The 12,500-nt window shown below is 46.1% G+C and overlaps 1 protein-coding gene across 4 annotated transcripts in view; it reads left to right on the top strand.

The window, feature by feature from the left end:
• The window catches only part of ANKRD11 (ankyrin repeat domain 11), a 222,452-nt gene that overhangs the window by 134,669 nt on the left and 75,283 nt on the right, over positions 1-12,500 (top strand). For all 4 annotated transcript variants that reach the window (XM_085888864.1, XM_085888861.1, XM_085888862.1 and 1 more), the window contains one exon: positions 6,039-12,500. This exon is cut by the window's right edge and continues 1,301 nt beyond it. In XM_085888864.1, the coding sequence (XP_085744990.1) occupies positions 6,039-12,500 (6,462 nt within the window). The remainder of the gene's footprint in view (positions 1-6,038) is intronic.

Raw genomic sequence — 12,500 nt, 5'->3', positions numbered from 1 at the left:
AATTTATTTTACCTTCTTAACTCTGGAAACCACACAGAGAACTGCACTGCAATATCACCATGGAAGCTTGTGGAGATTGAAGCTTGAAGAGTGCTCCAAGCAAGCTCTCCAACAAAACGGTTGAAGAAACTTTAAAAACGAAACGTTTAATTTTGTTATATAGACTGTATCTATAATGCCGAAATGACGAGTCGTATAATGGAAGAAGATCCTACAAAAACGGGAAACTTCGAAATACAATTGCACATTTTCAACGAGCGAGCCACTGCCCAAGAGATCTCATGAAAACGTGGGGCCAAATGCAGACTATTAGGGCTTGAACATTGTTCAAGTCGATCTTTGTATTCAGTGACAGTGCAAATACTTGTGCACGGCCATGGCTTAAAAACGAACAACGAAGCAGCTTGTATAGCGCTTGCCAAGTGGCTTAAGCCAATAATACAGAGAGCAAATTAGGCTTTATGAACAAAACCACACACAAACATACACACACATATATTCATGCTTGGCTGATATTGGCAATTTTTGGGGAATCGGCAGATTGGAGTCAGTGTGATTACTGACTTCCATACGTACTGCATGTAACCCTAAACCTTGAGTAGCTTTCACCACTGTTTTGGGGGAATTTCAACAAACAAATTTATCATTATAAACAGCTGCGTGTAACGGGTCCAAAAAATTTGGTTCTGTAATTTAGAAAACACGTTAATACAGAAAATGGCTCGGAAATCGGGTGTTGTGTTGTGTTGTGTTGTGTTGTGTGTCCGTCCTCCAAAACTATGAAACTTTCATGACTCGTATTATCGAATTCCTTGATCATCATACCGAAAAATCGCTGGAGACATTGCAATGCTTGTGAATGCCTGCAGACGCTAGCGTTTGTTGCTTTATTTCATTTCCACACATACCATAACCTCGAGAATCTGTTAAACTAAAACAAATTACAAAATTTGGGCTCCAGAATTGAACTTTGCAGCAGTTCTGACTGTGAAAAAAAAGTGTTAATTTGTCTAATTCGGACATAGTTTGGTCATTTGGACATAGCTATCGCTTGTCAACCATTTTATTGGATTGCTTACGCCGCTTGCCAAGCACCCTACAATCAACAGCGGTACAGTTCGTGTGCCGATTGGGATGTATAGTCAGCAGTTTTTATATAGAGTAGAGGTACATATATGGATATATTTGAACCTGTAATTTAGGGACTCTCCATGGTTGTGTGTGTATATATGCCTGCATGATTGGTTACAGGCACCGTAGTGGGAAAGTTTAATCCCTTATCTTGGAGGTTTTAACTTTTAATCTCAGTCGCGTATGAGAGATCACGTTTTCCTTTGTCCTCGTGTTTTTAAAGCATATGGTTATTTTATATGACTTGGTGTGCTTTACAAAGGTTGTATGGTAACCATATCTAGTGCCCAACTGTGTCTGAGGACATCCTCCTGCAGTTGGGTTACTTTTTATAGGAGGTTGGTGGCAGGATTTGCACTCCAGATACCGTAAAACACTTCATTCCGCAAAAACAACAAATGCAAAGAAAACTGAAACACACTCCGTGGAAGTACCTCCTGTACTGCTGCCCTTCGCAGGGCAGTTCACCACATGACGGGATTGGGACAAAGCCTTTGGGACCCCCATTCCTTGATGATAGGAGGAAAAGCACGAGAGTAACCTTCCTGGGTCAGATTGTGGTGATGTGTGTCGGAGTGGTACTGACGGAGTGGTACAGATTGAGTGAGGAGGAAGAAGCCCAGGAGGTGTGTGGGAAGAACCACCTCAATGCCTGTCCTGTGAGCAGTCAGGTCAGGTATGGGAGCATGTGCCAGAACAGCGCGTCGCTGCGTCCACTTTCCGCCGTTACTCCTGGGGCCTCTATCTGGCCATCCCCCAGGCAGATGCCTGGCCCATCCCCATCTCCTTGAGATGTTGATCAACCTGCTGGATCCACGAGGAACGTGGTCGGCCTGTTTGTCTTCTCCACTCATGAGACTCCCTCACTGAGAGAATCTGGTGAGCAGGATCAGCGTCAGGAAAATGAACCACATGCCATACAGCCGTATCTGATGTTCACAGACTATGCAAGTCACAAATATCATCTGAGTCTCTCTCAGCAACCACTCGTTGGACACAAAGTCCAACCAGTGATAGCCAAGGATTCTCCGAAGAGACCTGGTACCAAAGGAATTCAGTCGCCATCTCAGATCCATGATCAAAGTCCAAGTCTCACATCTGCAGAGCAAGACTGAAAGCACAAAGCACCTGAAGACTCGGACTTTCGTCATCCTGCACAGATACCGGCAGTGCCACACCCCATGATCCATTGAATCCATGATTCCCCAGGCCCAACCCAGATGTCTGTTTACCGCTGGCTCACAGCCAGCAGAGACATGAATATCACTACCAAGGTCTGAGAATCTCTCTGTGACCTCAACATCCTCACCACAAACAGGTACAGACAAGATAGCAGCCTCCAAGATATCATTGAAAGCTTGGATCTTAGTTTTGACCCAGGAAACCCGTAATCCCAGCGGCTCCGACTCCTCATTCAGCACCCTGAGGGCCCCCAAAAGGATATCCAGAGTCTCCGCAAAGATGACTGCATCATCTATGAAATCAAGGTCAGAGATCTTGCCATTCCCAAACGATGCACCACAGCTTGACCTCTCCGACATCCTCCGCAGAATCCAGTCTATAAAGTGATGAAAAGTGTGGGGGCCTGTACACACCCCTGATGAACTCCAGCAACAACTGGAAATAAGTCAGAGATTGTATCACCACATCTCACTGTCCTCTCAGTACCAGAGTATAGTTAAGACATCAGATTGATCTGTTTTGGTGGCACCCCATGAAGACTAAGAATCCTCCAGAGCGCATCCAAATTCACTGAATCAAACACTTTACAGAGATCAACATAGGCTGCAAGCAGCCCCTGCAGAAACTCTCGCCAGCGTTCTGTGAGGACCCGAAGAGCAAGGATACGGTCAATCGTTGACTTCTTTGGTGTAAAGCCTGACTGCTCTGGGCACTGGTGCTCAAGCTAGACGGTGGCGAACCCTATTAAGAATTATCCGAGCAAAGACCTTGCCTGGCACTGAGAGCAGCGTCACCCCTCAGTAGTTGTTGCAGTCCTGGCGATCACCCTTCCCTTTCCAGAGAGGGACAACGCGGCCCCTCTTCCTGTCAGTTGGGATGATGCCTGTGTTCCAGGCAGAGCAAAAAACTGCATGCAATGACACGAGTACAGCATTTCCACCACCGTTGAGAAGTTCAGCATGGATGCAACAGATCCCAGGAGCTTCACTCCATTTCAACCAGTTCACCGCAGCCTGTGTTTCCACAAACGATGGTGGATCACAGTTGATTGGAGGGTCAGCAATCGGGATAGTATCACCACGGACATCCAACTCGACAGCTGGTGGATCAGCCTGATGCAGCCTCTCAATGTCACTGGCCCAGTGGGCCTTCACTTCGGACTCTTCTGTCAAGAACCCACCACCCTTCGCCCTAACTGCAGTACACTGAGGGACGGGATTGGGTGAACGCAATGCGCGAATACCCCTCTAAGCAGGACAAGAATCACTTGACCACAGGTGCTGCTCAAACCCCTCACGGATTCCTTGCACACACGCCTCCTTGTCTACCCTTAGCGCACGTACAGTTTTACGCCTCAGCTCACAGAACAGCTCAGCTCTGCAATTCAGCCTTGCCCTGCGACTGGTCAATGGTATCCAGTGTCCCTTGCGAGACAAAATTTTTCTTCGCCCTATGTTCCAAGACATTCACCGGCAACATCAAGAATGGTGGTCTTGAAGGCACTCCACAACTCTTCAGGATTCCCCAAAGCACCCAGACCCCCAAATCTCCACTCAGCCTGATCGCAAACTCCTCAGCTTCCCTGCCATTTTGAGCTTGTCAACATCCAGCCTCGGCTGGGATGGTACCATTCTCCCAGATTTAAGCTGTAACTTCAGAGTTGCTACAACAAACCTGTGGTCAGTATTGACGAACTGAGCAATCTGGTCGACCCTGCTGTTCTGGATCACCTTCCAGCGACCATCAACGAGCACATGGTCAATTTCCTTTGCCACACCACCAGCGTTGGAATACAAAGTCCAGCGATGAGCTCAGATGATAACAGAGACAGGTGATCATCCTCTCTTAGGGATAGGATATTCCAGGCACCCACCCGGAGGGACTGCCTTAGGTTAACCCAAGGAGACCGCCATCTGCTGGATGACACCTCAGCACAAACCCGACACGCACTACCGCAATCTGACCCGGAAAGGTTGTTACCGCGTGGTTTCCCTCCTATCGTCAAAGAGTGGGGGTCTCAAAGGCTTTGCCCTAATCCCGTCATCAGGTGAGCTGCCCTGCGAAGAGTAGCTGCATAGGAGGAACTCCCATGGAGTGGGTTTTCAGATTTCGTTGTGGTATGTTTTGTGGAATGAAGGGTTTTATAGTGGCAAGTAATCCAACTGCATTTGGGTGTCTGCAGACACAGTTGGGCACTATCCATCATCATCACCATAAGATACCGGACTAAACTTTGCTACCCCGACCACCATAACCAAGAAAGCAGGCATGCGCACACACCCACGGAGGGTCCCTTTACAGTTCCAAATCTACCTATGTGTACCTCTAACTTGCACCAACTGCCGACTGTGCATCTCCATTGGGACACAAACTGTACCTTTATCTACTGTTGGGTGCTTGGCAAGTGCCTTAAGCACTCAATCAAGCACTCCAATTATATGGGTGTTCAGGGACGGCTGGCTTGGCAAGCGATTGCAAGCTGATTGGTTATGGCACATACCAGCAAAAAACTAAACATCACTGATTTCTTAACATTTGCAGATTTAACTTCAGATTTCGAGATTGCATACATATTGTTACAGTATGTAATGTAACATGCAGGCCAGCCCATTAAAAATCCCATTTTCTGCCAGAACCACCTCTGGGAAGGCAACAGCAGCAAATCACCAGCCTGTGTCGTACCTAAAACTGTTTTGGCAGCCTCTGAACTATGCAAGAAATAATATAATCACAAATCTCATCACAAAATTAGCGATATGTGTGGGCGGCAAAATACCGATCGATACAAATAGGAAATATAATGCCTTAAATGTTGATTGATTCCTCATGCAGAGAAGAAAAGCTGACCTTTCAGGCCTTACCCTTTGTCACAGCAAAAGATGCTCTTTTTGAGCAAAAGAGAAAAGAGGCCGTAACAAAAGCTCCTTTGCTCCACCGAAGGGTAAGGCCCGAAATGTCAGCTTTTCTTCTCTCCACGGCGGATCAATCACTATTTAGGCTATTTTACCTCCGCCACCAAAGGTAAATGGAGGTTATGTTTTCACCCCTGTCTGTGTGTCTGTCTGTCTGCAAGCAGAATATCTCAAAAAGTTATTGACTGATTTGGACAAAACTTGGCGGACATGCTGTTTGTGTGCCAAGGATTAATTGATTCAATTCTGGTGAAGATCCGGATCCAGATATGAGAATTGTTTTGATTTTTTTTTTCAATGATTCTTCACCATTGAGAAATGGGGCAAAAACTATATATGGCACGATATTTCAAAATTATGGACAAATCCGGACAAATCTTCGTGAATGAGTTGGGTACATGACAAGAACAAGCTAATTCGATTTTGATTAAGATTTTGATTAATGCAGATCTGGCCTATCAGTGGGATACAAAATGTAAACTGTTCAGCCTGATGTAGGTATGCACTCTACCGAGTGCCATTATAGTTTTTCCTATTTGTTCTGAACTCTGCAACAGAATATCACTAAAATACGTGCATGTCAATCAGTTCTTGTGCATTGAGTTATGTAAGTGCCCAATCAAATCAAATATAACCAATTAATCATTCTTCTTTTCACGTGCAGGACTTCCACATATATTAATGGTTTTATTTATCTTGATATATGTGCTGTTCTATGCTTATCAATTTTCAATTACATATTCACTTAATTTGTACAAGAGATGCAAGGATATGTTAAGTTACTAATACATTTATTCTTTGCCTTATCTATAGATTCTGAGGAAGAAGCTCCTTCGGTGGCCCCATCAGGAATGGATGAAGAGTTTTCTTGTTCTGAATCTGAAGCGAGAGCCAGATCACGTGGCAAATCACTAGACACACCGGGTAAGAACTCAAGTTCGGGTTCCGTCTCTATGTCAACAACAACCCCAGCAAGGCCCCTCAAGGATGAGTACGAGTTTGATGAAGATGATGAGCAAGAAACTTTCAAGCCAGCTGATGATAAGCACCTGCTTAAGACTAAGGGCTCACGAAAGGAAAGGAATGATGATCCTGACTTTACTCCAAGTCCTGCTAAACAACGACCAGCAGCTAGCAGAAAAGGATCAGGGGCCAACACCAAAGCACGCAAGCGGCCTGTACGCCGTATCACTTCTGACTCTGACTCATCATCTGAGGAAGAGCTGTCTGTGGACTTATTGAAAGGTCCTCTGTCTTATAATAAGGCAGATTCAGCTTGTAAACCTCACAACAAAGCAGAGAGTAATAAATCAAAAAAAAGAATTAAGGAAAAAAGAAAGGGGATGTTGTCAACACCACCAGTTCAAAGGCTTAAAGGAGACAGTCAAGGTAAAAATGGTGGAAAGCAACTGGTTAAAGATGACAGCACCACTGCCTCAAAAGTGAGGAACAACTCTCTTTTCTCTGTTGATTCATCGGACAGTGAGATATTTGAGAGGCCTAAGGTGCGGGAAGTGGTTCGTACATACAGTGGTGCAAAACCTGCACCACCTGGTACAACAGCACAATTAAAATCTGTGCAATATTTGACAGAGAAGCATGTGAAGGCAGGTCGCACTGAAGCACTGCGAGCTCGTCTGTCACCAGCAAGGTCAGATGTAAGCTTCCAGTCTGGCTCCATGCGTCAGGAAACTCATTCTGACTCGGATCGCACTTCTGAGACCTGTAGCAGCAAGTCGTCAAAGAAAAAGAAGAAAAGTAAACATCGGCACAGGGATAAATCATTGGATCGCTGGGGTGGTATGGATGGTATTAGTAATGCACGGAGCCATCTTTCTGAAGAGGCCTCCAGAGTAGCAAGAACATTGGACACTGATGGCAAGGTTCTCAAGAAGCGGAAGCTGAAGCACAAGAAGAAGGAACGGGAAAAGAGTGAAGGAGTTGTTGGGAGAGGCTGTGAGACAGTTGGCTCACATGCAACACCTGGGATGAAAAGTTCAGATGGTAGTTTTTCAGCTTCACTGCGACTATCACAAGGCCCACTGACAGAGAAACATTGGGACGATGGGAGGGATTTTGGTGAGCTGCGGCGCAAAGAGGATAAGGATAAACAGTCAAAAGATGATCGTGAGCGTGACAAAATGAAGAAGAAGAAAAAGAAGAAGAAAAGCAAACGACCCAGTGATGAAGAGGATGAGGACAATGAGGAAAAAAGTTGTGTCAGTACAACTCGTGCTCTGCCTCAGCCTCAGTGTGTTCTTCCACTCACTGGACCTGAGAGACGATTGTGGACATCACTGGATGAGCCACGTGTCCAAAGTGGTCAAGGCAGTGGTGAAAGACGAAACAGTGCACCAGTTACAGAGCGTAAAGACAAACGCGGTGTTCCAGGAGAGCACAGAGAACGAAGGGATGGCCAATCAATTGAACGTGCAGAACCTGGTGTCGTCGTAGAAGATTGGTTGCCTAGCCGTAACCGGCATGATGATCGGCGGGAAAATAAGTTGGGTGATTGGAGGGATGAACGAATACAAGCAACAGGCTTTATACAACGGTCAAGTAGTGTGAGTGGTCAAGAAAGCAAAGCAGCACAACGCATAAGCAACAATCTTGCACCAAGTGCAGACAGAAAAGAGAGAAAGAAGGAAGAAAGGCGAGTCCGGGAGGAAGCAACAGAAGGAACTGAAGTCAAGCTGCCACACACAAGTGAAGAGCGCCGAGCTACTCATCATGCAGAAAAGAGGGATAGGAAAGAGGGGGCAATGAGTGAGCGGAAACTCAAGGAATTTTTGATGGAGCCATCAATGCCTTCACCTCAAAGAAAAGGTGGTGAAGAGAGGCGAGGCAGCAAATCGGAGCGCAAGCCAAATGATGACACCGCATGTATTGCGGTGGCAATTCGACCATTAGTTGATGAGCGCAGACAAGGCTTGACCCCAGAACGGAGTAAGCGTGATGATCCACCAAACTTGACTGCATATCATTGGATCACTAGTGATGAAAAGAAAACTGGACACTCAAAGCATGGTGTGGAGGAACGTCGTGAAAACTTGGATAAAAAGAGCAGGATGCAGAGTGGAGATGAGAGGCGCTCCAGCTTGCCATCTGACCGTAGAGATAAGGACAGGGACAGAGAGATTGGTGACCGACGTGAAGGTGAGAAAAAGGAAAAGAGGGTAAGAAAGGAAAGTGGAGAACAAGAAGCACCAAACAAGCACAGGGGTGGGGATGTAAGGCGAGAAAAGCATCGGACCTCTGGAGATGAGCGGCGATCAAGTTTTTCATCAGGGGTGCTGCGGGTGAAAGAAGTTAGTGTTGCACGACCCAGTGAAGAGCGCAGAAACTCTGGTTCCAATGAGACAAGAACGACGGAATCCCATGGAGACAAACGAAGTCACTCTTTGTCAATCCCACATAAACTTGCAGGTGACGACCGCCGCGGCAGCCAGGCAGGTAGAGATGGTAGTAGTCATACAGTGGCACACACAGAAAAGAAGGTAAAGACTGAACATGGGGAGCGAGAGAAGAAAGACAGGGAATGGATAGGTGGAGATAGGCTTGACAGAAAACTTCAGGATAAAGATCATTCGCGAAATAAGGACAGGGAATGTATTGAAAATAAGCCTATGGACAGCAGGGAGAGAGAAAAGATTGTTTGTAAGACTGAACCTCAGCTTCAACCTCAAACAGTACTGGAAGACCACAGTGCTGAGGTCGAAGAAATGTTTGAGAAGCTGTTTAACCGAAATCACCAAAAGCCTGAGGAGTGTCCTGAGATGGAGTATGATGAGGCAGCAGAGGCAAGCAAAGAGCTCATTGCTGCAGAAAACTTGTCCTACCAAGAATGGGACTTTAGTGTGGAAAATGAACCTGACAGGGCATTTCTTGGAGCACCACTAACAGAAGAAAGGGAATTCTTCCGCAAAGAACGGTTAAATAAAGACTTCATTGAGCGAACTCAAGCTGACTATGAGAGAGAGCAACGAGAGGCTTCCATTTTGGCACAACGATGTGAAGAAATTCGGCTGGATACATCTGAGACAAAGCGCTTGGAACGGGTTAAAAGCCAAGAAAGGGATGTCCATAAAGAAAAACGAAGGAAGGAGAAGGATAAAGAACGAATGAGGGAGAAAATCCCAGTTGCATTTGGGAAAAATCAAAAAGATGAAAGACGGGCATCTAAGGAAACTGCAGGTCTGGAGAGTAGTAGCAGGGATGTGTCTGTAAAGAATGTTACATCAAAGGATGCCTCTCGTCATGATGTGGAACGGTTAGAAGTACGTGAGAAAGATCAACTGGACAAGGAGAAGAAATATTCTCCGGTAAAATCTAAATCCAAGGCAGATTGTGAAGGAGATAAGTTGGTAAAACCAAAGGATGCTGGGGCAAGACCAAAAGACAAAGTGTTAGGTGCTGGGGATCTCATGATGACAAGTTTTGAATTGATGCTGAGCCAGAAGGATCGTGAAATGGAAGAACGGCATAAGCGCCATAAGGAAAAGAAGAGGTTGAGAGAAAAGGATCGAATCCGGCAGGCATCTGCAGATGCAGGAGATCGCTCTAAGGACAAAGAAAAACCTGCAACAGTTCGGCCAGGAGAACAGAAAGAAGCCATGAAACACAACATGCTGGATATACCACTTGGTTTACCATCGAAAGAAAATTCTTTGCAGGACACTAGTGACTCTGCTACTGATGGTCAACAATCGTCAATAGTTTGTTCCAATGAAAAAGACCTTAGGCCAGCGGATGATGCTGAGAGCAAGGTTTTTGCTCCTGAACCAGACCAAGCTACTCTTGGGTCTAGCTGCCCTTTGGCCATTGTTTCAGTTCCAATTTCAGAAGAAGATGCTTTGCCAATTCCACACTCTCCCTTTTCTATTGGTACCGAGCAGACCTTTGATAGCATTGATTTACCATCACTGCTGACATCAGGCTCTGGAGCTTCTGCATGCACAGATGTTATAGTTTCTCCACCACCACAACCTCCACCAGCAATTCCCTTAACAGGATTCACTGTGGAGAATGCAGAGACTGAAATGTCTTCGGCAATTGGAACATCCACACCATTGAACACTGAAAGTACATGGAAATCAGAGCACACCGATCTTCCTTCTCTTCCTAGTGGTTGCACAACACAGACAGCACCAGTAGAGATACTAGAAACATTCCAAAAACCATACACCTCACCATCTTATTGCACAGTGCCACCGAACACCGAACCTTGCCAGGCATCAGTGTCAATTAATGCAATAGAAACTTCCAAACCAGGTGCTTATGACTCCTCATCACAATTTGACTACCACTCCATGGCAGAGACAAAAGACAGGACGTTTTCGAGTAATTGTGCAGTCTCACCACCTGACACAGCAGTTATGCCATCTTTGTCACCTATATCAAAACCACAAGCCATTACAATGGAAAAGCAGGATGACTCTGAGACTTTTGACTGTACCAGCTATAACCTACCACATGATACTACACCAGAGTCAAAGATCTCACTGAAACCTCAGACACCATCTGAGCTTGAGGTAATGCAGCAGCCTCCGCCACAAACTTTTCTGTCAGCATTTTCTTCTGACACAGGCCATAGTACAATGCAGGAATTTGTGCTGGATAAGACACGATTTCTTGTGAAGAGTTTCCCCTCTCCATCAAGAATCAGTCCCAACACACAGGACTTCTTGTTAGAGTCTAGCTGCCTGCGCTCACCTAAATACAACTCAGCTCCACCACCTGTAAACCCCATTGTATATCATGTCAGTGAGAAATCACCTGTGGTAACTGATAATACCCTGCCTCACCAATCCCAATATGGCATTGAGTCACCTCGCCAAGATGGGAGAGAGATTTCCATTGGCAGAGAGCCATCATTACCTGTTGAAATAATTGAGAACCAAACGCCACCTTTGGGTATTGCAGTGCCACCAAAAGAAAAGTTGGGAGCTGCAGAACGGGTGGAGTATGCAACAGCAACCGTACCATTCACAGTGCCACAGCACTATCTTCCTGATACCTGCACAGCAGAACTCGGGCCAAAGGCTTCTTCACATACTGATTTTTTGCAGACAGTCACAACCTTTGCATCCGTTGCCCCTTCCTATGACCCAATAACACCAGTCACTGACACTCATCATTTCCTCTCAGAAACAACTAACTTCTTGTCAGAAAAGCGTCACTTCCTCTCTGAAACAACAGACATTCTTTCAGAGACAAGAAACATGCTTTCTGAATCATCAGTTTCAACAGTAGCACCACCATTATCAATTGCACATGGTTTTGACCCCGTTGCACATGTTGCACCTGAATCACTGGAAATCCCTTCAGTAGCGGTGGGACTTGCATCGACATGCTTGTACCCCACACACATCTCGCGTCAAGCTGTTTCTATGACTCATGGTCTTGCCACACAGCATCCTAACCTGGCAAAGGATGGCCTACCCTTTATGCCTTCTGATGTAGCAACAGTGCCTCAGCTGCAGCAACCACTTCCAACACCATCACCAGTTCTTCCAATGCCATCTCGAAGCCCTGTATCATCACAACCAGCACAACTTGAGTTGTTTTCAAACACTGGGAAAGCCTGGGATGAGGCTGCTGATGGTGTGACACCGAAGGCTGTTTGTTTGCAGCAACAGTCTCGGTCGCAGTCTCAAATGATGCCTGCAACACCACCTGTATATTTGGGCTATGCTGGAGACATTCTTTCTTCACCCGTTCGCCACTTAGATCGTGCGTTTTCTACTCCTGCCACAAGTAGCATTTTTGCAGACAACTTCCCATTGGTGGAGAACGCGTTGCCACGCTGCAAGGCTTCACCACCACGCCGACACATGAGTGAGCCATTGAATCGCCCAGCATTGGGTGTTGTGGGAGAGAGTGCAGAAAATGTGCTGTCGGTTTCTTTTTCTTCCTCGTCCTCATCATCCTCTTCCTGCTCACCATTTCGCTACTCACGCTCTGTGCTTGATGGTGGACCTGAGCCTGCTGCTGGAGAGCTCGAACGACTTTTGGGAAACATGCCTGAAGAGAATGTCTCTGTTTCCCTTCCAACTGGGGATGCAGTTGTGCAGCAGGAAAGTATGGGTCTTGTGGCCTCACGGATCCCAGCACCTGCGCATACACCTTTATTGGATGAATTGGACTTTATAATGGATGATGAAAGGGGAAGTAATCAGCCACAGATGGAGTCACCATTGCGATCACATCAGCCTCAAAGCATAGTGCAAATTTGTGGACAACAAAATGAATATCGGCATGATGGCGAGGCTGAAG

Source organism: Eptatretus burgeri, chromosome 7, assembly GCF_056783735.1.
Source record: "Eptatretus burgeri isolate ZD-2024b chromosome 7, Ebu_testis_v1, whole genome shotgun sequence".
NCBI lineage: Eukaryota > Metazoa > Chordata > Myxini > Myxiniformes > Myxinidae > Eptatretus > Eptatretus burgeri.
This window is presented reverse-complemented; position numbering and strand designations above follow the sequence as displayed.